Consider the following 26996-nt stretch of genomic DNA (forward strand, 5'->3'; position numbering starts at 1 on the left):
CAATCACATACAATGCTGACATTGAATCCATACATTGGTCTCTTTGATAAGTCAACTTGCTGAAGTGAGTTGGAAGTTAGAAAGACCATTTATTTTTACTCTCTCCCTAAATTCTTTAGAATAGGCAAATAAGATCTCCTTGCTTGTTTTTTTTTTTTTGGGGGGGGGGGGGTGAATAAAGCATTCACTGTGATTAATAATAATAACGATTCCTCATGAGTTGTGTTGGTACCCAAACACGCTGTACATTTTCTGTTGATGTGCATAGCTATAAGTTATTGAAATGTACTGTGTCGTACCCTTCTTTTAGAGTACGTTTTTTTGTTGCTACTTACCTTTCAGGGATCTGTAAGACAAGAAACCATTGGCAAAACAAAGAGAGAGTACGATGAGAGATCACATCGCTATAATTTATTGCCAATATACCATGGTTTATGACCAGATGATTTCTGGCCAGAGTTCATAGTTCATATCGTTACCATGACAGTGACTACCCACTGCACAGGATCACTCTATTCTCAGAGCTACTAGCTCTATCTGTGGAATCAGCAACATTTTGTGTTTAATTTAATCTAAATACAGTTTTTGTACAAAAAAGAATATCACTTTAAGGGAGAAAGACTTGGTAAAACTGAACTATTCTGACTGAGATTTACTAAAATATTAGGCATTCTTTACATACAGTTATGTTTAGCAGTAGAATTGGTCACTTTACCATGTTAAGTTTGGGTTGTAGTCGACCAAATTATGAAATCAGACCAAATGTGACATTTCATATGTGAGATATATGCATGACTAAGCAAGATCTTGGCCTATCCATTCCCCATAGAACAACTTTTGGACTTGTTGGGCTGCCAGGAGCGTTTTACTGTTACTGCATGTATGTTTAAACAGCCCTTGTCAAAATGGAAGAAGGTTGTTTTGTTGCTTTCTGGATTCAAAGCAAGACACAAGTTTAGAAAACAGGATTTTGTCATAGAATGTTGAATGATTTAAAGATCATTTCTCAGCATTTGTTTGGATTCTTAGACATCATTTTGATAATCTCATACTTAGTTGTTCATTGATTAAACTTGTATTATTCTACAAAGTTCATTTCATGTCCATTTAGTTACTTTCCAGTTACAGTATTTATATCAATTTAAATAAATTGGCAATTGAGTTTCTGCATTTACTATACAAATAAAAAGTAAATTGTTCACTCTAGTTTTCATTTATTTGTATTTTTTGTTTTCTGGTCTGTGTAGCAATGAATTCAAATGTCTTTTTTTTTGTCTCGTTTTAGTGCCTTTTTTTGTTAGACCAAGACAAAGCAGAGATTTAAATGCATAACCCTTTATAAACGAGTAGATTTATAGAAACGTATTGCACTTTTGCCTTCCGTTGACCTTCAACACATTGTGTAAGTGTTATTCATATTAATTGTCTTCATGCTGGGTCAGGGTGGATGGTTTCACCTCACTCCCTTCCAATGACCATTCTGGAAGATATATTTTCAACACTTCTGCTTCAACTATATAATTTTGCCACCCAACAATTTTTTTTTGTTGTTTTGAGTTATTTATGATGTAAAAAAAAAAGAAACTCCTGCTGTATTAGTTTGAGCCTTGCAAGTTGACACAAGTTCATTTTTTCCAGGAATTCACGTTTCAGTGGAGCCAGCAGTGTTTAATACAGAGGTAGGCCACAGACAGGGAAAGCGCTAGGAGCGCTCTCTCCTCGAGCTGCCACGGTTCAGCGTCGGTAGAGCCAGAGGAACTGCATAGACAGTGGATAGATTTATAGAAGCCCTGGTATTAATGTGGCTGCCTCTCAGCCTGCCTGCCGTCTTTCAATGGAGAGGTGTACTTTTCCACGTCTCCCCCTGAACAGTGCCCTGAGGAATGTGGTGTATTCGGATATGTGTCTGCCTTTGCCCGTTGATTGTAAAACACACAGAGACGTTAATGAAGGCCTGCCACTCTATGTGGCTATATGTCATGAGGCAGACACATTTCCTTGGATCAATCAGACCAATATGAATCCTCCTGGGGTAATGTCTGACTATCATAAGGGCAATGATGAATGAACTCCCGGTGGTCTAGTCACTGAGCTTAGAGGTTCTCATTAAAGGTGCATATTCTAGATACCGGAACCTTTGGCAATGTCCCAAATGGCAACCTATTCCCTATTTACAGCCCTACTTTTGACCAGGGGCCACACAGCTCTGGTCAAAAGTAATGCAGTAAATGGGGAATAGGGTGCGATATGGGATGAAGGTTTGTCACAGAGTGTAACTGTTGACATGAGAACAACTTAGATGACTTAGATGTGAATCTCTTCTTGCTTGCTCCTTTCCTTGGGGAGATCGTTCTCTGTTGTCAGTCAGCTTGAATCTTGACCAGGAACAAAGGAGAGAGTAAGAGCAAGAGTAACTGTCACAGGTAATGTAACACCCATAATGTTCTGTGAACCTCTCTTGATCTTCACCGAGACGCTCTCGACTCCATTCCCAAGCGTTGTGTGAGGCTTGATCTGATCGTAATCAGTCTAATTATAACCCACATAGTGTAAAACCTCTGTTCTAGTCATGTGTGAGCACAGTGTTTGGATGAAGCAATGATATTTACGAGAGAGACATGCCGCTGGAGCTGGAAGTTCAGCTGTTGTCTGCCTGGTGGACTGACTGAGAGGGGCCCACCGAGGTAGGTGGCAATAGAGTACGTGAGTAACGCAATTACCTTCAGTGTATCATTACTTTGTCCGGGAGGAACTCTCTGTGTAGTAAAAGTAGACCTTGTTATCCTTCACGGTGAACAAAAAAAATTGCTGCTTGGTCGGGGAGTGATTGAGGAACCTGCTGTTTGAGGTTGACTTGGCAATTCCAGTTCAACAGAAAACAGGCTTCAGGACAGTCCCTCCATTGTCAATAAACACTTTTGTTTGCCAACACTCCAGACGGGAATTTCCTAATGCTGTTTAGCCTATGTCCCCAATCAAATGTTGTTTTCTCTGTTTGAACACAGCCCTCTTGTTGAGTGTTTATTATATATGGTTCAATTTTAGAGAGTCCCGGGGCTGTATGTATCAAGCATCTCAGAGTAGGTGGGCTTAACTAGGATCAGGTTCCCCCTTTCTATGTAAAAAAAAGAAGGAAAAAAAAGATACTAAATCAGCAGCAAGATGCAGTGCCAGCTCAGAGGACAGTATGATCTTTTAACACAAGATGGCGATCTTTGAACAGGGTGTTTTTTTTTTCTCTCCCCAGCTGTACCATGCTTCAAAGACAATTCCTTGAAATGTTGTGTCATGACACAGCTGGTTAATTGCAAGAGGGTTGACTTACAACACTAACACGTCTGGGTTTGGAGCTTCTTGTTGACTGTTATGGGGCTTTCAAATACTCTACAGTATAGTTTGCTGTTCAAGGCCACTGGCAAGCCACAGTAATCTGTTTTTGCCTGGTCAGCTCAGTGCACTCACTCCCAAATGGAACCCTGACTCTCTATATGGTGCACTACATTGACCTTAGGAGCCCTATGGGCCCTGGTTAAAAAGTAGTGCAGGGGATAGGATGGCATTTGAGACACGCAACCACTGTCCTGGTGGGCCAGGTGCTTCAACAGACTGAACTCCCTGCTTTCTCTCTCATCCTTATCTTCATCTCTGTGACCTGAGACCACTCCACTTAGAGGTCGTTTTGAAGGAAGGCCATGCATAGCATCTCTTCAGATCTCCATCTCCAACCCATTTCTCTCCTCAGATTGTTTATCAATAATGCCTCGAGCAACTCCTTTCTCCTTCCTCCGGTAACTTTCTGCACTTTATGTGCAGTTTACCTAAAGTTGTAAAAGTGCCAATCCTTATTTTGATGTGATCCTTGTCTTGATAAACAAGACATTGGTGGATGATTCACAGGAAGCCGTGGAGAGAGACAGAGTCCAGATGGTCGGGTCAGCACAGCCCACTGTCTATAGCAGAAAGAGAGAGAGAGAGAGAAAGCGAGGGAGAGATAGAGAGACCACTGTCTACAGCAGAGAGAGAGAGAGAGCTCCCACTGTTCAACAACAGAGCAAAGCTCGGAGAGACTGTGCGTGCGCACATGTGTTTGTCATTTCAGTTACAATACTTATGCATTTAGCCAGCTACTATACTGCAATTCTTTGCGTAATTGCACAGCAATAAACATCAACATTATTGTACCTCTTATGTTTTCGACCCTACATACTTCTCTGGTTGTATCACCAGCATTGCTCATGTAGATGTTTTTGCATGTCAAATTAGGGAAGCCCAGGATTAATTCAAGCTGTAAAGAAAATAAGTGATGCTCAGATTTTCCTCAATGGGTTGTAGAGTGCCTGAACCAGCTGGTAGGTAAACCCCAGCACAGAGGATTCCCTGCTTGTTGCCCTCCAGTAATTAATACCACATTCAATGCTATGTTCAAACCACAAACAACTACCTGGTCATGGGATGCCTTTGAATAGCTTGAGGATACCCAGACACAAGGCTTCAGAAAAGAGCAGAATAGAATTGAATAAACAAATAATAGAAGAGAACGAAATAGAATAGTGGAAATCGTTACTTTTTTCCCCAAGAACATTTCACTTTACTAATTTGTGGACTGCATTCTGGATGAAAGATATCCCAAAATGGCTTAGGTTATATTCTGTTTTACTCTACTGTCCAGAAGAGGGAGCCTCGGTTTTCACAACAGCAACTTTCCCAAAGTCCATTGTGTCCCCAGTCTTTTTGTAACTCACGGATGTAAAGACACTGTAACGCCATGAGCTCTATGTATCTCGATACAGTTGAAGTCGGAAGTTTACATACACTTAGGTTGGAGTCATTAAAACTCGTTTTTCAACCACTCCACAAATTTCTTGTTAACAAACTATAGTTTTGGCAAGTCCGTTAGGACATGTACTTCATGCATGACACAAGTCATTTTTCCAACAATTGTTTACAGACAAATTATTTTACTTATAATTCACTGTATCACAATTCCAGTGGGGTCAGAAGTTTACATATACTAAGTTGACTGTGGCTTTAAACAGCTTGGAAAATTCCAGAAAATTATGTAATGGCTTTAGAAGCTTCTGATAGGCTAATTGACATAATTTGAGTCAATTGGAGGTGTACCTGTGGATGTATTTCAAGGCCTACCTTCAACCTCAGTGCCTCTTTGCTTGACATCATAGGAAAATCAAAAGAAATCAGCCAAGACCTCAGAAAATAAACTGTAGACCTCCACAAGTCTGGTTCATCCTTGGGAGCAATTTCCAAACGCCTGAAGGTTCCACCTTCATCTGTACAAACAATAGTACGCAAGTATAAACACCATGGGACCACACAGCTGTCATATCTCTCAGGTAGGAGACGTGTTCTGTCTCCTAGAGATGAATGTACTTTGGTGTGAAAAGTGCAAATCAATCCCAGAACAACAGCAAAGGACCTTGTGAAGATGCTGGAGGACACAGGTACAAAAGTATCTATATCCACAGTAAAACCAGTCCTCTATCGACATAACCTGAAAGGCCGCTCAGCAAGTATGAAGCCCCTGCTCCAAAACCGCCATAAAAAAGCCAGACTACAGTTTGCAACTGCACATGGGGACAAAGATCATACTTTTTGGAGAAATGTCCTCTGGTCTGATGAAACAAAAAACTGTTAGGCCATAATGACCATCGTTATGTTTGGAGGAAAAAGGGGGAGGCTTGCAAGCCGAAGAACACCATCCCAACCGTGAAGCACGGGGGTGGCAGCATCATGTTGTGGGGGTGCTTTGTTGCAAGAGGGACTGTTGCACTTTACAAAAGTATTGTGGGAAACTTGTGTAAGGCTACCCGAAATGTTTGACCCAAGTTAAACAGTTTAAAGGCAATGCTACCAAATACTAATTGAGTGTATGTAAACTTCGGACCCACTGGGAATGTGATGAAAGAAATAAAAGCTGAAATAAATAATTCTCTCTACTATTATTTTCATATTTCACAAGCTTAAAATAAAGTGGTGATCCCATCTGACCTAAGTCAGGGAATTTTTACTAGGATTATATGTCAGGAATTGTGAAAAACTGAGTTTTAATGTATTTGGCTAAGGTGTATGTAAACTTCCGACTTCAACTGTAGCTATTCACACATTCTACAGTCAGTATGGGTACAACCCAAATAGAACCCTTTTTCCTATATAGTGCACTACTTTTGGTACCTTGGTTTAAAGTAGTGCACTATAAATGTTATAGGGTGCCATTGGGAAAGCAGATTATATCTTCCCATCGTAACATGGGAACAACAAAAGGCAAAAGGCAATGTCACATGAAGGACTGCACTTATATCTTCCTGTGCTCTTATGCATGTCAGACATTAGAGAGAGGTAGAGAGCGGCAATCTACATCCCAAATCGGACCCTATTCCCTATATTGTGTACTGCTTTTGGCCAAGGCCCATAGGACCGTGATTTGCGACACACCCTATTTCAGCCTGACCTCCAGCATGTCCCTTTCCAGATAAATACACTGCATAGACGCCACACTCTTTCTGCATCATTTCACCACACTTCTGACTCTCTTTGCTATAATCAAAACAAAACAAGCCACATTTTTCAAAAGCCCATAAAAAGTTTAAACCCTCCCCGAGGCGACAGATTAGTGTACCTTCTGTGAGTTGTTAAGACCGTCCAAAATAAAGTTCCACTCATCCCCAAACTATTTTCAGTCCCACAATGACTAGTTAATTGAAAACCATACTGTTCTTCCTCCCAGAAGATTGCAACATAGATACAAAGCAACAACAAGATCGGCCTAAACTTTCTATTGCACCATGCATCTGTTGAACAGTGCAGTTTCAATAAACATGATTATAACTATAATGTCTTGGCTTTTCATGAACTAAAAAAGTTCATTCCCATCTTTGAAGTGTCCCTGCACACTACTGTAAGTCTCTTTCTTATTTTTTTTAATAGAAATTCTGCCGAATTTTACTGTACCATAATCACTCCATTTCTGTAGTGGATGTTACTATGGAGATGTACAGTAGTGTAGATGGGTATTCTCCAACTAGTAGAATGGCTTATTCTTCTATATATATTCACTAAATGTGTTTAATACTGTGAATAGTTGTAATGTAGTACAAAAGTAATGAAGCAGCGTTTTCACAATACGGGAGCTGAAATTCCCTTTGGGAAAAATCAAGTTATTCTATTCTATTCTAATATGATCGTTTTTTTCACAGTCTGTCCATTTTTCGACTGGAAGGGAGAAAATTCTTAGAAAAGGGATGTTCATTTGATAGCAAGAGTTACTATACCATCCCTTCTGCTATTTGAGCAACAATGCAGTACAACCTTTCACTCAAATTCATGACAGATTTTCCCCCTCTCCTCTGAGCCTCTGAACACAAGGGGCTTCTCCCAACAGAGACTGGTCGTAAATTTGTAATGAGGGACACAAATACAAGCACAACTACTTAACTTCAAGAGAATGGTAGGTGGACAGAAAAGTTGGAATGTAATTATAACTGACAAGAAAGTATATTGGTGAATTCATAGTGCCTATCCTGAAATATGAATATAGTGTCAACGGAAGTAATAGAATAATAATATAATGATACAATCTACTGTATAAGCCTTTAGATACATGCTATTGGTAGGAAATAGCCATGGTTCGTCCCTGGACAGGACACTGTAAAGCACACAACGTTTTAACTCAAATGACTTGAGGAAGCTAATTGCCATGAATCATTTGAGAAAAGCAACACATTTTTTGTAAGCTAGAACTGGCCTACCCTTGGTTGACTTGGGACCGATCAATTTAAATGAACAGCATATGGATTCCCCAGTGAACAATGGGAAACAATTAGGCTCCTTGTGTGAGAGTCCTGAGAGTCTTGACTGCAGATCTTGGCAAAACCCCACAGCACACCAGATGGAAGCAGTATTTATTTTTTCTTGAGATTCTAACATTTTGCTATTTAATTCTCTGAGAGGAAATGTGTATATTGTAATGTATGTGACCCGAGGAAAGTAATACGTGAGTCATTTAAGCAGAACAGTTGACTCAGTCGTAATGGCTCACAGTCGTGGTTATCTGAAGTAGTATGAAGCAGACAGTGGGACAATTGCCATGTATCTACTCCCAGTCAAGTAGAGAGGTTCAGACCATATGAACTCAGGTTGTGACTTCACATTGTCAGAATGGTACTTTACACTGATGGCGGTGGCGGTGGCTAAAGGTTAAATGGTTTCATTTCTTCATCCCACACGCTCTCTTCAAAGCCTAATAATATGCGTAATCACATGGCTTGGAACAACTTCGTATTTAGAAAATACAGCTCTTAGGAAAATAAATCAATGGACATTCAAATTAGGGTTGAACAACTATAAAGTAACTATAGTCAGGAAGAAAAGTTACAATGTCATCATATGTATTAATAGTATTATTGATTGTTATTTATAAAAGTGCAGCCCGATCATTCCCATGTCAACTCATTCTCTGACTGAAAGTAAGTCAATTAACTTTTGTTGTATCATCCTTCTCAATCTCATCATCATCATCATAAGAAAAGAGGACTAAAAGTATTTGCCGCTGTCCCAGACGGACCCATTTAGACCTCTTATCTGGGAATCTCCATATCCCTTAACAAGACACTTGCGCTCTTCTGCCGCTTTTCTTTGCCCTGAGTGACGTCGAAGTGGGCTGGCAAAGTGCTAAGTGTTGTAGTTTAGAATGCTATCAGTAGGCTATAAGAAAAACATCACAAGTCAACGAGACTCAAGATAGTGCGCGTTAGTACACCCACTGCTTTCGGATGGATTCCAATGCTTATATCTTGGCGGAGCTATCGTACATTTGCGCAGATATGAGATAGCATGAAAGAGTGTTCAGTCAACTCACTTCCAATGTATCTTCATTCAATAAGTTATAAGAAAGTGCAGTCAAACTTTTTAGTTCTTTAAATCACTTGTCCTGCAGTAGTTAGGATACATCCAGCACTTTGTCTGCCTTTTATCAGATCTCAAATCAGATACACACTTGAACCCAGGACCTGTCATCCTCAAACTCCATCGCCGGGAACTCTGGAGTGGACGAGCCTTTGATAAAGCTGTCAGGTTTTAGAGGGACATAAAACTTGTTATACGCGCTCTATCTCTGCACGTATCTTTGGTCAAAAACGAGCCATACAATGGATTTCTCATTCTGCCGCCTAATATGTCTTCTGATGGCTATCACTCTGCTCAATCAAAGGTGAGTTGAGAAGTTTAATTTACTTTACTCTAATATTTTACCTGAACATTTATTTGAATAGTAGCTGGATGCCTTCTACTTTCACTGGCGTAGTTATTCATCTTCAAGATGTACTCATACATAAGTTAATAAAAATAAATAATTGTGCCAGTGTTTATATAAAGTTTGTATCGCAAGTATTTATACAGTTGCTACATCATTCAGGTGTGTTTTAATTACATAACCTAGCTACAGTTAACCCAGGCTAATCTATGAAGGTGCAATCAGGTTCATTGTAGGTATTGCTTTTGTTTGCAAATCATATTGTGCAATTATAGTACTGTCCAATAAATAACTCAAAACAAGTTTTAGCTCTGCAAATCCTGTTTGTCTAACATTAAGAGGGGTTCAGTTTGTTATAATCACATAATAAGTATAATATTGCAGATAAAACAGGCTTTTGTTCCTTCCATGTTGGGTCAGTGTAGGTAGCTACTTTGGATGCTGTAATAACCCAACATTGAATGAAAGGGTTATGAAATATGTATTTACGCATACCTGTTTAAAGATCAGGATGCTGTATCACATACATATAAGTGTTCCCAAGTACTTTATTGGGATCTTTTTATTGACTTGAAAAGTTATCCCAGACTTGTGGGATAAGTGTTTATTTTTTTATTCTTGCCAACATGTGGTTCCATCCTCTGTTGTGACATGCCCCTTCATTCAATACCAGACTGCACGATTTCAAGTTTGAAAAAAGTGCTTTGAGACATGGTCAAAATGGGTTGGGAAAATGCAATCTGTTATTTGTTTCATTGGTGTTTGATTGGTACATGTTTATACATGTTTTATTGGTCAATACTATGATTACAGTAACAACTCAGCAAATATGAATGATTGCACAAATGGAATTTAATGTAATGAACTTCATTGTGTGTGTGTGTGTGTGTGTGTGTGTGTGTGTGTGTGCGTGCGTGCGTGCGTGCGTGCGTGCGTGCGTGCGTGCGTGTGTGTGTGTGTGTGTGTGTGTGTGCAGGAGGCAATATATTTAAGAATGCATAACACAATAATAATAAAACAGATCTTTTTTATTTGCTCACTGTACAATGTACCGCTTTCAGACCTTCAAACGCTTCCTGAGTCAATATTGTCAGAAACAATTTACAACCATAAACTCTCAGAAGTGTAATACTGTTAAACACCTGACTCCTGTCTTGTGAATGACGGTTGTTACACATGATTTACGGGGCATAGAAGTATCAATCATGTACTACAGAACAGGCACACCTTAACATCAAACCTTCTGTGTTCCAGGGTAGATTCCAATGAGATTCTAGGGCTGAAAATCCCCAATATTGACCCCATTCTCAACGCTAACACCGTTTGCTTGACCCTGCCTGGACTGAACCGCAGACAACTGGAGGTGTGCATGAGAAACCCCGACGTCACCGCCTCGGCCATCCAAGGGATCCAGATCGCCATCCATGAGTGCCAACATCAGTTCAGAGGACACAGGTGGAACTGCTCCAGCCTGGAGACCAGGAACAAGATCCCATACGATAGTGTGGTTTTCAAACGAGGTGAGTCACCTTACAGAAAGTAGGGTGTAGGGAACCCCCTTAGTTAAAAAGGGTGCTTCTGATTACCACGCCTGCATCCCAAATGGCACCCTATTCTCTATAGAATGCCCTTCTTATGAAATGTATTGCACTATAAAAGGACTAGGGTACCATTTGGGACTTCTACCACAGGACCCCTTTACTCATTGACCTCACACACTGACTCACAAAGCTGTTTGCCATTATCATTATTGGAAGAGTTGTTGGTTTTCTGGCACTTGGTATTGGACGGGTATGTTTTTCCTGAGGCATAGAAACTCTAAATGATAGATATTAACAGACACTTTTAAATGAGGTGATTCATCCGCTAAGAAATGCATACTGAATGAATATTTTGTTGCATAGTTGCAGATGCATGAAATAATATTTTCTTGTACTACGTTTTACATACAGTAAGTAAGTAGCCCGATGGCAGAAATAAAGCTATTAAGTAATGTGAGTCTTTGTTTATTTCAATGCTTTTATGAGTGGGGTTTTACAAATGCAGCATATTATGCATGCCCCAACTAATTGTTTGTTTGGATATCTCATTTTACTACAGGAAACGGATGTCATATCCTCTTTACCTCAAACATATATCTGCTTGTTGATTAATTCTGACATACTTTATAGGGCCATATTTCTACATTAACCGGAATTAAAGCTAAGCTAAAAAGCCAATGAGACACATAAAGTGAGCCTTCTCGAGGCCTGGTTAGTGCTTTTACTCTCTGCCAGTGCAAGTGCTGTGAATTTGCTCTCAGCACTTTCCCAACTCTCAGTGGCAATACATAAACCTGTTTAGTTAGTTTCTGTAAGACAAAGTGACAGTTTTCTTTAATCTTTAATTAATTTTCCCACTTCCTCAGCCATCAGTTCAGCCGGGCGTGCCTCTCATTTTAAATTATTTGTTAGACTGATTTGTTCCAGGTCTCTCGCCTCAGCCTGCTTGGGAGGAAATCTAAAACAGCATTTTCATGTCTGTGTCTCTGGACTGCATCTAAGTGCTGTCCTCCGCCCCCCCCATGGAATCATGGCAAGATGGAGAGGGAGAAAAAGTACTCTGTGTGTGCGTGCCTGCATGCGTGTACGTGCGTGTGCATGTGCGTGAATAGGGGATGATCAATGAAACATCATTGACTATATCTTATGTATCTAAACCAGCATTTCCAAAAACGTCAGATGTCAGATATGGAGTTGAAATGTTTTCAATTTTTGGTTTGCATCCCAATATTACACTTTATATACATCACAGAAGACTGAAATATAACAAAACCATTTGACAAAGAAAATTCAGATTTTTGTAGTTAAAAAAATAAATATCTTTATTCATTATGAAATCCACCCATGAGGCCAAAGATGCCACTTTTGGTCATCGAATGCATGAAAGGGCTACGATCCAAAATATTATGACAATCACTGAAAGATAAGACTCTCTGTTTCCCTCTACAATCGCCACAAACCTCATTAGAAGAAACCAGGCACTAAATCAGACCCTGGGGGGCGAAGATCAAAGAAAATTATTACCTGAATACTTCCCAATACCTTTCTGATGCATTTCAATACTGTCAAAAGTACTGTCAGACTGATTTGTAATAGACTGTCATAGCCCCCAATTAAAAAAGTAAACATTGGCCGTTGATTCCATCTTTTTTTTTTACATGGTGGGGTCGTAAAATTTTATGGGGAATCAAAATGGGGTCGTGGACCAAAAAAGTTTTGGAAGCCCTGCCTAAACCCCTTGGATGCTTTTCTTTTAGCCATGGTAGCATTTTTTTTTTGAACATGTTTTGTGAATAGTGCAAATTTCAGACATTACCGGCTCACATCTGATTGAACAGTGCAGTACAGTTTTTCATTAATCATGTGCTCCATCTAAGGTATAACAAAAAAAAATCTGCATTGAACTGGAGTCATGGCCAGTTTAGGACTTGGGTCTGAGCATCTCTTTTTTTAAATGTTTTTATTTTTTGTAGTATTTTTAACCCCTTTTTCTCCCCAATTTCGTGATCTCCAATTGGTAGTTACAGTCTTGTCCCATCACTGCAACTCCCATACGGACTCGGGAGAGGCGAAGGCCTCGGGAAAGTCGAAGAACTCAGGTCTGTAGTGACGCATCAAGCACTGCGATGCAGTGCCTTAGACTGCTGCACCACTCGGCAGGCCGAACTGAGCATCTCTACAATGGTGACAAATAGGGCTGTTTGGCTGTAAGATTTGGAATCAAACTGTAAGCTTTAAAGGGCAAATCAGCAGTTGAAACAATCTCAAATCGTTTATCCTGCCCCTGTTTCGGTAAAAATCTGAAGGTTGGGTCTGGAGAAATGCAACCATTCTCAAGTTCATAGACAGAGGTATGGATGCAAGGACTGACCATCCATGACATCAGTCATGTTTTGAGGCTATAGTGTTTATTAACATTTCATTTGTTTACAAACATTTAAGCAAAACAAGCCTATTCTTTGGGTTCTGATCGGGTATGCCAGTTTAACTAAGCACACGAGGCTTAGTTATATTATTCAAGAAACAATGGGTACATATCACTAATTAAGTCCAAAAATGGATGTCTCAACTGCGGATTGCTCCTTTAAAGTCTTGAATTTAACAATTTATTTGACATATTCTAAACATGTTTGTTTAATAACACAACATTTCTCTTCAGTGAGTTATTCTGAGAAGGGATGGTTTTACAGGAACTCAGCGAGTCATGGTTGCAGGCTATTAAGTCTGACGGGCACTAAGGAGAGTACAGTATAGACAGATACTCTGTATGTTGCCCTTTTACCCTGTAAATGGGGAGCACTGGACAGAGAAAGTCTAGGCCCATTAACTTGGTGTAACAATGCTAAGATTCTCTAGCACAACTGTAGAAAAACCCTCAGAATCACCTTACACACGTGTGGATCCACTGTCAAAGATGTGTGGAATTATTACATATGTATATACATTACGTGGGACAGGTCCCTGCCCTAGGCATAAGAAACATAAGCTAGTGGCCTAGTTACAATTTTGACTTAAATCGGCTTGAAAATCTATGGCAAGACTTGAAAATGGCTGACATTTATTTTTACGAATAATGTGCAAATATTGTACATTCCAGATGTGCAAAGCTCTTAGAGATTTACCCAGAAAGACTCACATCTGTAATAGCTGCAAAATGTGAATCTAACATGTATTGACTCAGGGGTGAGAATACTTATAAACATTTAGATTTTTTGGTTGTTTGAATTCACGCATTCACTTTGTCATCATGGGGTATTGTGTGTAGATGGGTGAGCAAAAAAATATATTTAATCCACTTAGAATTCAGGCTGTAACACAACAAAATGTGGAATAAGTCAAGGGGTATGAACACTTTCTGAAGGCACTGTACAGCATGTGTATTTACAATCCCCTTCTCCAAAGAGATTACAAATTTACCTAGCTCTTATCAATAGCTCTTATCAATTTATAAATTACAGTACATGGAGAATGCTGTTATTTCTATCACCAAATAATAAAGAAGATGCTTTTTGGAACCGGCAGGTTCCCTCGACCTTATTCATGGGATCTTTGTGCGTTAAGGTGGTGGAATTATGAGAGAATGAAATCAAGGTCAGAATACAGTATATCTGTAGACACACCACTGCTACACCTTCATTTCTTTGATCTCCGCCTCCAACGAATAGCGGTTGAATAGCACGCTGCTCTCATGCTTAGGTTCAAGGTCAGAATATGCATAGAGAAAAAAATGCATAAAAAGGGAAATGCCTTCCATTTACCCGTGCTTAACTTGAATCAGAATCACCCCCCCTTCCCCCATTTGAAATGGCAGGGAGATCAAACGGCTGCCAACAGTAGCCAGGCTAATTGTAAACATGCCGGAGAGCTCAATAAAGCGAGAGCTTTAAAGGGGATTAACAATACGGTGCTCATATATTCTGCACCATCATCGGCCACTTCCATCCCTGCTTATGATCACTGTCAGATCCTTGTGTTGAAAGGATGGTTGATGGTGGGGGTCTGTTCACTTTCAGCCTCTGAGCCTGGAGACATGCAAGTGTTTGGGATTAATTGCTCTTGTCCCAGATGTTTCTCTGCCTCTGTTGTGAGGCACGGCGGGGGTTCATACTGGTACTGCAGGCTCATTGGACCTCTCCTCAGCTCAACAGATAGTCATCTACTGCACTGTACTGTATGTGCAGTAGGAATCAAACGGTGCACAGCAGGATCCTATCTCGATCTTAAACATGACCCCTTGTTTTTTTCTCCCCCCCCCCCCCACACCCCCAGGTTTCCGTGAGAGTGCTTTTGCATACGCCATCGCAGCGGCGGGCGTGGTTCACGCCGTGTCCAACGCCTGCTCCATGGGGAAGCTGAAGGCGTGCGGCTGTGATGAGAAGCGGAGAGGCGACGAGGAGGCCTTCCGCGTCAAACTGAACCGGCTGCAACTGGAGGCCATACACCGCGGGAAGGGCATGGTGCACGGTGTCATGGAGCACTTCCCTGCAGATCTGCCCGGGTCTCAGGACTCCTGGGAGTGGGGAGGCTGCAGCCCCGATGTGGACTTTGGGGAGAAGTTCTCCAGGGACTTCCTGGATTCGCGCGAGACCTACAAGGACATCCATGCCAGGATGAGGCTCCACAACAACAGAGTTGGCAGGCAGGTGAGAGGAGGCGTTTCAGCTACTGAAGGGCGCTGTTTGGGGGTGGTGGGAGTTATGACTGTGTAGAGGGGTTTACAGTACAGCTCTCTTCTCTCTAGAGAAAATACTATTTGAGAAGGTCCGGTCACACAAATTTGGTGGCAAGGTCTGAATGCGCAGTAACAAACCCCCACCTTGCAACCCATGCAATCCCAAAGTTTTCAAACCGTTCACACCCCTCTTGTTGGTAGAGAGAAATTGCTAATTTCCTGCAATTGTGCCCATTTCGCCACGTATAATGTGTTTTCATATGATACCAAGCGTCAACGTCCGACTGAGTTCCAATTTATTTTTTATTTTTTAGCCGGGATCCGCGGTCCGTATTGACCCCGTTCTCTGGGTCTGGATCCGGCCTGTGGACCATCTGTTGAGTATCGAGGACTTAGTTTGTGGGGGCCCATAGGGCTATGGTTAAAAGCAGTGCACTTAGATCACCATTTGGGACACACTCTTAGTTCACTGAGGAGTTTTTTTTAATGGAAAAGACACATGAATGCAGGTACAAATGAGAGGATTACGACTCGAGTCCTAACGATAACGTCATTTTGAGGCACATGCTCTGATTTTATTGGCTCGGTTGTCAGTAGTGACCTATCAATACAGATTACTCACTGATTTCTCCACATGATGCAATTGCCTTGCATCTGTGTTCTTTTGAGCCAGGCTTCCTCTCCCACTTAGTTCGTAATCAGGCAGTTGTAGCCTACAATAACAACCATGGAAGCAGCTGCGTATGTTGTTTGAAAGTACTCATACTTTTAGTATGGTTTTTCAGATATCAATATAGGAAATCGTTAAAGGATTGATATGAAATAAATGTCACAGCTGACATTTATTGGCAATGAAGGTGTCTGCACCACCCCTCACCATATACATTTTCCTATCATTATTACGTTTCAAAGCAAGATGCCTAATTATGTGGAGAATATAGGCAGTTCTCCTGTCTATGTGATCTTGCAATTTGTGCATGCTCAGTTTAATCTACTTATGTGTTCCTATGGGCAGTGTAGCATTTGGCTAATAAAGAAGCTTGGTTATGATGGCCATATAGCAGTGGTTTGGAATTAGAACGTAAATATTGACAGTTTCCGTCTAAAAAAACATGGTTATCCTTAACTCTAGTTTCATTTGGCTGATGTTGTGATACCATAAGTGATCAAGTGAATAACATTAGTATGCTATTCCACAGGTATTTTCCCAGCATATAGTTGATTTCATGGACAGATGCTTGGGGTTGCCATGGTGTTATTGGTCTGGTGTTAGACTAATTGGATAATATGAGTCAGATTTGTGTTGCTCCAGATGACAGGAAGAGTAGCAGGAGCATGGGATTGGTTTAGGGTTAGTCAAGTATGTTTTATGAAAGTGCCCCAATTGGAATGAGTTAACAATAGAAATATTGATATACTACAGTTACTACGTACCACTCCTTCTCCTACTTCTACTGCTTCTACTACTACTACTACTACTACTACTGCTACTACTACTACTACTACTACTGCTACTGCTACTGCTACTACCACTGCTACTGCTACTGCGACTACCACTGCTACTGCTACTACTACTACCACTGTGACTACTACTGCTACTGCTACTGCTTCTACTACTACTACTACTACTAATACTACTGCTACTACTACTGCTTCTACTACTACTACTACTACTACTACTACTACTGCTACTACTACTGCTTCTACTACTACTGCTACTACTACTGCTTCTACTACTACTACTACTACTACTACTACTACTACTACTACTACCACTACTGCTACTGCTCCTGCTCCTGCAACTACTACTACTACTGCTACTGCTACTCCAACTCCTAGTGCTACTGCTCCTTCCCCTACTGCTACCACTACTACTACTACTACTCCTACTGCTACTCCTTCCACTACTGCTACCACTACTACTACTACTATTAATATTGTTATTACTACTACTACTACTACTACTACTACTACTACTACTACTACTACTATCACTACTACTACTATTAATATTACTATTAATACAACTACTACAAAACTATTACTACTACTATTATTATTATACTATTACTACTACTCCTGCTCCTGCTCCTGTTACTACTGCTGCTGCTGCTGCTACTATTACTACTACTACTACTACTACTACTACTGCTACTACTACTACTACTACTACTGCTACTGCTACTGCTACTACCACTGCTACTGCTACTGCTACTGCGACTACCACTGCTACTGCTACTACTACTACCACTGTGACTACTACTGCTACTGCTACTGCTTCTACTACTACTACTACTACTAATACTACTGCTACTACTACTGCTTCTACTACTACTACTACTACTACTACTACTACTGCTACTACTACTGCTTCTACTACTACTGCTACTACTACTGCTTCTACTACTACTACTACTACTACTACTACTACTACTACCACTACTGCTACTGCTCCTGCTCCTGCAACTACTACTACTACTGCTACTGCTACTCCAACTCCTAGTGCTACTGCTCCTTCCCCTACTGCTACCACTACTACTACTACTACTCCTACTGCTACTCCTTCCACTACTGCTACCACTACTACTACTACTATTAATATTGTTATTACTACTACTACTACTACTACTACTACTACTACTACTACTACTACTATCACTACTACTACTATTAATATTACTATTAATACAACTAATACAAAACTATTACTACTACTATTATTATTATACTATTACTACTACTCCTGCTCCTGCTCCTGTTACTACTGCTGCTGCTGCTGCTACTATTACTACTACTACTACTACTACCTATTGTTACTGTAGATGATCACTCCCAGGCAGCACTGCTGCCATACCCAAAAGTAGCAGTAAATTCCACATTGTTCAACGCTTCCTCCTGAGTAATTTGGTCTTGTATCTTTTCATCCGTTTACTTCGGGTTTCCTTGATTATTCAGACAAAACACAAATGTGGAGTTACTCAGCCAAGAAAAGAGAGAGAGAGAGACTCAGAGGATTGTCCTGCTTTTCATGTGCAGCAGGGCCGGCAATAAAGCCATGCTCTGCACAACACAGTGACCCATCTGTGTGTCCATAGATAGGCACAATGAGCCATAAAATGATTTGCTTCTTGGCCAGTGATATACTATAAAATCAGACGACATACATTGAAAAAAAACGAATGTCATTTCTAATTCAACAGTCAAGTTAATCCTCTTAAGAATTTCAGAGTTTCTATGTTACGTACTACAAGGCTAATGTTGTTAGTTGGATGACAAGACCGATGATATATGATCATTGTTACACCCCTTTGTTTTAGGAAGTTGCAGTGTTATGACAAAAGTATATCAACATAGGGAAGATAGAGAGGCGTAGCTAGCTACTGACTTTTTGATCTATTTGACAATCAGGGTGATAAGTTGCAGGGAAGATTCATAGTTTGGGCACATTGAAGCTCTGTTTTTGACAAGAGGCCTATTTGGCAACAATAGCTGGTTGTGCTAGAAACGTACCTGCTGCTACTGGGAAATGCTTTGAAACTGACAAAACCGCTTTTGGAGACAGTTTCTTGAAGGAGAGCCAAGAAAACCGGAACTATTAACATACGCATTGGTTGAAACAAAAGCTATCCAAGCTGATATCCAATTACCCTGTCCAACAGTTGCAACTGTGTAATTAACAGGAAGTTTATCATCAAATGTATTTCAGTATGGCACAATTACATTTCGCTGGAATGTATATGCAGTTTATTGTGAGCAGTTTTAATGAACTCAATGTACATTATCTGACCTGTGTTTTGATACAGATTTGACCAGAGTTGCGTTCAAAGCTGCAGTCTGTGCATCTGCTAGTCGTCACTCAGGTCAGGCTGCACAATGCTCTGGGTATGTGGAGTGCAGTTCTCTTAGCACACTTCATATATCAATGCTTTAATGAGTTCTAAACTCGGAGGAGAAAACAACTGAAGGTGCAAATTAAATATACTAAAGCAGTGTACAGAGACATCAGAGGTACAGTATGACTCATGGAGTTATGCATCATTAGGAGAACACAGCCAGAGCAGCACCTTGATAACTTCAAACAGAGCAGAAAGCCCCCCCCCCCCAAATCAAAATGAAAACACTGACAGGTGAGGTCTCAAATAATACCTCCACCCTCCTCCACCTCCCCCAACCCCTCCCCTTAAAAAGGAGCTGTCTTTTATAGAGGAATGTGGCGGTTTTAGTGGGGTATACATGTCGCCTCATGCCCACCCTCTGGTTGTCACGACGTTCAGTCTTGTTAAAAGCTCTAATTAGTGGCTGTTGGCTCTTTGGAAACAGATGTTTAAACACAGCGAAAGATTTTAGACATCAAACACGACGGAAAGTAGAAAGAGATTCGCCCCCCCCCCCCCCCCCCCCCCCCCCAAATACAGATTTCAGAGAAGTTGATCAGGGGAGAAAAGTCCCAGAAAAAAAAATCTAATTTTTAACCAAAGCACGCACATCCCTCTCATTCCAACAATTTTCTCTGAGTTAATTTTAAGCAAATGTTTAGTGTACAGCAGTGTGTTGTGTATAATTACTGATGATTGATTGGAACATGGTTTTCGAGATTCCCTATGCATGATTAAATGTTTACGGTGTCTGTCGATAACATGGAAACATTTGCAAGGGTAGTAAAATTCCTTTCACTTACATTTTCATTGGAATCACTCAATTTGACCTGCACAGCCCCAACAAATGATGGCATTATTTCACCTAGCATGTCTGTATTCCCAGCTACGAGCAGTGTGCCTGGAAGTAGATATTAGCGCTCTGCTTTTATGTTGTATATTTCGATTTAATGAGGTCTCTCTCTCGCTCGTATGTAGCAGAGCTTATTACACATTGACAGGGCCTTGTGACTGCTTGGTCTGGCCTTTATGAAGCCTTTACGGTGGCCTGTTGGATCTCCATTAGAGAGTTGTAGCATCTAAGGAGAGGGAGCATTCCACTGGGCCGGCAGTGGATCAGTTTCACCACCCTGGTCTAGGGTCTCACTGGGGCACCGCCACAACAAATGCTCAACACTGTTTAAGGCACAGCATGTGGAAGCTATCGATGTAATGACGTTTTATTAAAGGGCCCAAATTGGATCTGTGACTGTCGTGTACAATTAACTGAGAGTAAGACTGCATGTGCTTGTTGTGCAGTGAACAGTTTTCATTAGATTGTTACTTTAAGATGAAATCATTGTTCACTGTCGGTTATTGTGTGGCCACGTTTGAATCGTTCTTTTGATGACGTGTTTAAATGACTTACTTGATGCTGAAATTTAATGCGTTGTGGGTTTGTTTATATTCTTTGAATTCTTGGCTTTGTGTCCCTTTTATGGTTGTTATTGCATGTCTTCGAAATTAACTTACATAAAGCAGTGTGCAATGTTGCGTTGTTCGCTCAAAAAAAAACGGACATTCCAGGACAGATTTATCTCCCACAAATATCTAAGTCATAACCCACAGGATGTAGCTAAGTTCATAACTTAACGTCATATTTGCTAAACATTGAGTCATTATAGACAACATACCAGTAACAATCCACAAACAAGACAGTCAACAGAAGTTATTTAGGCCTAACATTTTAAAAGACTATTCAATGAAAATTATTATGACACAATAAGGATGAGAGGAATAGGGGATTAAGCACGATGGCAATATAAAACAGACATATCATTGATAGAGGAAGGAACATGGTTTTTGTGTCCCAAACGCCACTAAATAGGGAATAGGAAGCCATTTGGGATGCAAACATAGCGAAGTGTTTAAGTGCTCTGTACACCATGTAATACCTAGTATTGCCTGTGGTCCTAATCTGCTACCAATATGTCTTATTTGATCTCAGTCTGGGGCTGGTTTATAGAGGAGTCTGTCTCGCTCTTCCCCAATTAAAACAGCCCAGATGTGTGTTTTTAACGGTGGTCTGCCAATGAATTTGAGGGCAATTACTTCTATAGAAGTTTTTTCCCCCCCCTTTGCATAACTACAATGTTAGTTTATAAGACCTACATATGTAGTCCACAGTTTTCATTGAGACTGACAGTCAAAGTGCTGAGACAGAGGCCTTGGAGGATATGACCATGTGTAGTTAAACATGAACATCTCCTCATACAGTATAAGAGGGTATTCAAATCAAGAAAAGGGGTTCTTTGGCTGTCCCCACGGGAGAACACTTTGAAGAATCCTTTTAGGTTCCGTGTAGGAACTAATATGGAAAGGATTCTACATGGAACCCAAAAGAGGTTCTACCTGGAACCCAAAAGGGTTTCTTTAAAGGGTTATCCTATGGGGACAGCCAAAGAATCCTTGTATGCAGTTTTTTTTCTAAGACGATACAGTTGTAATACCAAGGTACCAGTCTTTGCTAAATATTGTAAGTATTGTTTGTTTATATCTGACAGTTACCATGTATAATATGCTTTGTGAACATGAGGGAGTATTGTGTGAATACACTGTAGAGTGAGACCTGTACAAGACAGGCAGTATTAGCAGTGTAATGAGTCAATGGTTGCATTCAAAATGGCACCGTATTCCCTATATATACTGTATATCCCATAGATCATAGGGCTCTAGTCAAAAGTAGTGCACTACATAGGGAATAGGGCGCCATTTGGGGCGCAGCCTAGGAGATGCTAATCAGTGGATGGTAGACACAGACACGACCATCAGATAGTTCCTGTACTCTGCTCTCTGTTCTCCCCTCCAGGCCTGTCTAGCCTCTGGGCCTATGAGTGAGATTCTATAACCCAGTCAGTTCCGCTTCCAAAAGGGCACCATAAATCACTGCCATATCAGCGTCTCTCGTCAGGCAGTCACTTCCAGGAGAGCTCAGCTCAGCAGCGGCTCACACACTCTTCCTCCCGGTGCCACAGGCACACCCACGTCGACTCAGCTCATGCCCCCAGGTGCACCCTGGTGCACCACGGCTTGGAGGAAAGGGAACAATCTTCCTGATCTGATCATCATCACCGCAGTCATGTCAGAACAGGCCACTTATGGTAAGAGCAGGCAGGTCCCATTTCCTAAACTGTGACAGCTCTGAGGTTTTATGCCAGTTTTGGTTTCAGTCGTCTCTCGTTTGAATGTGTCATTTTTGTGTCCCCCGCTTACAGGCTTCAGGATATTGCTTCGTCTAGATTTTTTGTTGTTGTAGTAAATAAAAAACCTACTAGCTAGACAGTTGATTATGAGAATTCATGAAAACAACTACAGTAGGGGAGACAATTAGACCGGCCAGTTCAGTGTGTATCTAAAGGGTTAAGTGGGTTACTGTTGCGTAATTACAGGGTGTATATATAGCCAGAAGGATGCAGTTCAGGGAAGTAAGTTGGTCTGATGTAAAAACGAAGCTTAAAAGGCCTGAAAGTATTTCCCCAGGTTTGTGATGGTGGTCTGTGATTGGGTTGTGATCGATAGTTGTTAGCTTCGGCCCCTGTGAGATCAAGAGTGTTGTTTCTCTTTCCCCGTCATTCCTAATGGATGACTCAAGTGGGTCCATTTATCACTCTCCCGCTCTACCAATTCACACAGAATATCACTTTCTCTCTATTCAATGGGAACACGTACGAGAGGCCCTGGAATGGAAACCCGCAGCGCGCAAACCCAAGCCTTAAAGAATTCATGCTCCTCCACAAAGTATATCTGCTTTTGGCAACTGTTCAAAATGACCTTTAGTCTTAGAGTGGCTGCGACGAGCCCTCGGCTCAAACCGTCAGAGCGCTCTGTTGAATGGATCAGAACACAGCTGAATAATACAGTGGGTTTCGACTCGTTTCGACCGAGGGAAAACACGTTTCAGGGTCTCCTCACCTCTTCATCAGATTCTATCTCAAAACAAAGAAAGAGAACCCAGTACATGAAAAAGTGCAGCTTCATCTCAGCTCGTTTTAGCTCTGACTCACTCACACACTGTGGTAGTAGAAACGGAATCCTTTAGCAATCGACAGACTAAACTTGACTTCTCTCAAAGGTTTTGAACGTCTTCGTGTGTGTGTGTGTGTGTGTGTCCCAGGGCAGCTACGTAGAGGCCTAGGAGAGAGTAGAATGTGTGAGTGCTGAAGGTGTGTGTTTGTTCTTTGCGCTGTTGATAGGGGTGGGTGTAAGGAGCATCTGTCAGTGCTGAGGGTGGCCCCTTTTCCTGTTGGTAATTGGATCTAAAAGTTTATAACTCAGGCTGACAGATGAGTGCATTGTTGAGAAAATGGGAGGTCTGGGAGTGTGGGAGGGACATCCTCATTCGGGATGTGAACTTGGCATTGTCCTGAAAGAGCACTACTTCAGCACAGCTTCTTCGAGTCAGTTATTCCAGGCAAAACATCTCAATAGTAGGCTAGTGCTACCTACATACTTTTGATGCCTAATTGGTCACTCAGCAATATGAAGCACCCACACACAGCCCATGTTAGGAGCAGGGGCCAGGATCAAGTGGAAGGGAGTTCCACCGCCTTAGAGTGAGAAATAGTTTAAATAAAGTGTATTTCTATAGAACATTACTGTAGAACACTTAAGCCAATTATTGTAGTGACAATTATGTGATAAATGTTAACAGCTGTGGAATGAAAGAGGAGTCTAATCACAGTCTAGTTCATTTGCCTAATTTGATGAGGGAACGTGTGTCCTACTGCAGAATGGGATGAAGGAGGATGTTAACATGCAGTTCCCTGTTCCTCTCTGTGCAGGTGGTGATGGACCACATGAGACGGAAATGCAAATGCCACGGGACATCAGGAAGTTGCCAACTGAAGACCTGCTGGCAAGTCACACCAGAGTTCAGGGTGGTAGGCTCGCTGCTCAAGGAGCGTTTCCACATCGCCACCCTCATCAAAGCCCACAACAGGAACACGGGCCAGCTGGAGCATGCCCACCACCCCACACACAGACGCAGATCCAACCTCAACGAGCTGGTTTACTTTGAGAAGTCCCCGGACTTCTGCGAGAGGGATCTGCGGTCCGACTCGGCCGGAACGCAAGGGAGGATCTGTAACAAGACGAGTCCAGAGATGGACAACTGTGAAAGCCTCTGCTGCGGGCGAGGACATAACATCTTACAGCAGACCCGCAGTGAACGATGCAACTGCAAGTTCCACTGGTGCTGTTACGTGGTCTGCGAAGAGTGTCGAATAACAGAGTGGGTCAGTGTCTGCAAATGAAGAAATGCAGGAATTCAATAATATACCTTTTCTAAAAACAGGGAAAGACTGCAAAACACCCATTCCCTTTGCAGTGGACTGCCATTTCCATTAGTAGAATGGAACGCACGAAAACAAGACTGGAATATAGCCAGTTCAAAGAGGTGTACAATCAGAGTGTGCACAGCATGTGTCCAACCACCATAGTTCAGAGCATCTGGAGCTGCACTGCCCTTCATCTCAGAAAGTGTTTTTAGATTAAAGATAGTGAAATACTACGGACAATATTAATAACTGAGCACTCATGAATTTAAACTAGGTTTCTGAAAATGACAAATGGCTGATTTTGTTATCTATAGATTTAAAAAAAGAATAATAAAATAAATAAAAATCTCTGATTCCGGTATTTTAAGAAGAAGAAGAAAAACTAACAGCAGATATATGAAAGAAAGAGGTTGTTCCAGAATGTTATGTCTGCTCTTGCTTTATACTCAGAGCCACAATGATGTTAACTCATATGGGCTGTTTAGTAATGTTTCAGGTTACAAAATGTGCCAATTCAATATGTCAATCTGCAAAATGGCTACCATGTGCCTCAAAAAAAGTATATCTATCCATACTGGTAAAAAAATAAAGGAAATGTGGACTATGTTGACGGTTGCGGGCGTTCGATTGCAAGGATGGAGTTGTGAAGACAGAGGGTCAAGTGATAGAGACATGAGTAGTTATACAGAATGGACAGCCTGAGGGCAATGGTGGAGCTGACAGTGAAAAGACTGGGCCAATTGGTCTGTGCTGCTCTTGGTACAGTTAGTAGTTGTAAACTCTGGTAATCTATAGCCCTACCTTCACACTACTAACTGTTACGATATAGTCCATGTAATAAAGCACTACAATTATCTCATAGGTTTGACTCAATTAAGTTTAAATGTTAGAAATCTATCGTAAAACCACCATTAGAATTTGTACAGATAAATCGTTAAAATTCAATGCAAATATATGGTTGTATATATCCTTGCTTGCCAATAGGTCCGTTGTTTGTCTGTGTTGTGTGTTTTATTCTGAAAAAGATTATTTCCCCATAGAATATATCAAAATGCATTTCATCAAATACCTTGTCAGTCAGGGTAAATTATTATGAGCAAACACATTGTGTCTGTGTTTAAAAAAACTGAAAATGTGTTACTGGTATATTGGCACAGGTTATTTTGATGCAGATTCGTAGTTTGCACATGCATTTTGTTTTGGAGAACATGTATTTTGGGGATATAACATAGCTATATGCAATTTGTTATAATTGTATTATTTTTCATGTTCGATGGTCATGGTTATTTTCTAAGTTATTTTATTTTTGTGGATCACTTAATATTTGTGAAGCAATAAAGAACTAAAGTATAAAAGGGAATTTAATGTGATGGAAAAATGAGAAAAGTACATTTATTTAAAAAATAAAGTGTCCAAATATATCTTGTCATGAGTCAGCAAGTTTACCGGCAATGCACATCATCACGACTTGTTTGCCTTCCATAGACGTTTGCGTGCAGCACCACTGTGGCATCCTGGCTTAGTGATGCATTCTCAGTTCCCTCGTGTAGGATGAAGTTACCAAGTCAAGTGTAAGAATGTGAGAGATATGCTTTCAAAGTAAATAGATGTGCACTATTAATGTGCAAAGTCATACAGACCTTTTCGTATCTAAACGTACAAGCTGAGAAGAAAAGCTCTCCCTCTTTCCTGAGCTGTAGTAGTAGCTTGGCATCCAATACAACTTTCAGTGATTTTTTATTTTTTTTGCCTTGGTGAGAACTGCTTGCACTGTGAGAACATGTTGTGCCTCAAAACCCTAGGTTGAAGTTTGACATGTATGTTTGGCAATCCGGACAGAGATATCCCCAGGCCTTTTGTCAGTCTACGGTGAGCCTCATCAGCAGCTAAATTGCAGCGAGCTAATCATTTCAGCCTTATATAAACAGGCAGAAAATGTACAAACAGTACACGTAGAAGATGATTTTAAGCTTCCCTTTGATAATTCCCTTTTGTCTCTCATTCTTAAAAAAATAAAAATAACCTGTGACATTGACATTTTGAATCATGAATAGGTATAATCATCCAGATAAATACTTGGTAAATATCAAATGACAAAGAAATGGACAGCAATCAATCATTGGCACTAACTGGTGCATGAATCCAGGTCTGGACTTGTGCAGTTCATTAGAATAGTATCTCCTATTGGTCTTGAGTGTATATCCCAGTTATTCTAAGTTATTCTAAGTACCTAACATTAGTACCGAACATTATGTTGGTGATTGAGATTTAGATTTTTGATCCCATTGCATGAACTGGCAGGTGTGGTATTACACCTCTTTTATAAGA

The 26996-nt window shown here is 40.8% G+C and overlaps 1 protein-coding gene across 1 annotated transcript; it reads left to right on the forward strand.

Moving 5' to 3' along the window:
- Positions 1–8743: 8743 nt before the first annotated feature.
- On the forward strand, positions 8744–26089 carry LOC109871395 (protein Wnt-10a). Its single transcript, XM_020462252.2, has 4 exons — positions 8744–9223; positions 10520–10785; positions 15076–15449; positions 24174–26089. Exons 1-4 carry the CDS (start codon positions 9162–9164, stop codon positions 24642–24644), a joined length of 1173 nt encoding a protein of 390 aa, XP_020317841.2. The 5' UTR covers positions 8744–9161; the 3' UTR covers positions 24645–26089.
- The last annotated feature ends 907 nt before the right edge of the window (positions 26090–26996 follow it).

The sequence above is a fragment of the Oncorhynchus kisutch genome, linkage group LG26, assembly GCF_002021735.2.
Source record: "Oncorhynchus kisutch isolate 150728-3 linkage group LG26, Okis_V2, whole genome shotgun sequence".
Taxonomy (NCBI): Eukaryota; Metazoa; Chordata; class Actinopteri; order Salmoniformes; family Salmonidae; genus Oncorhynchus; species Oncorhynchus kisutch.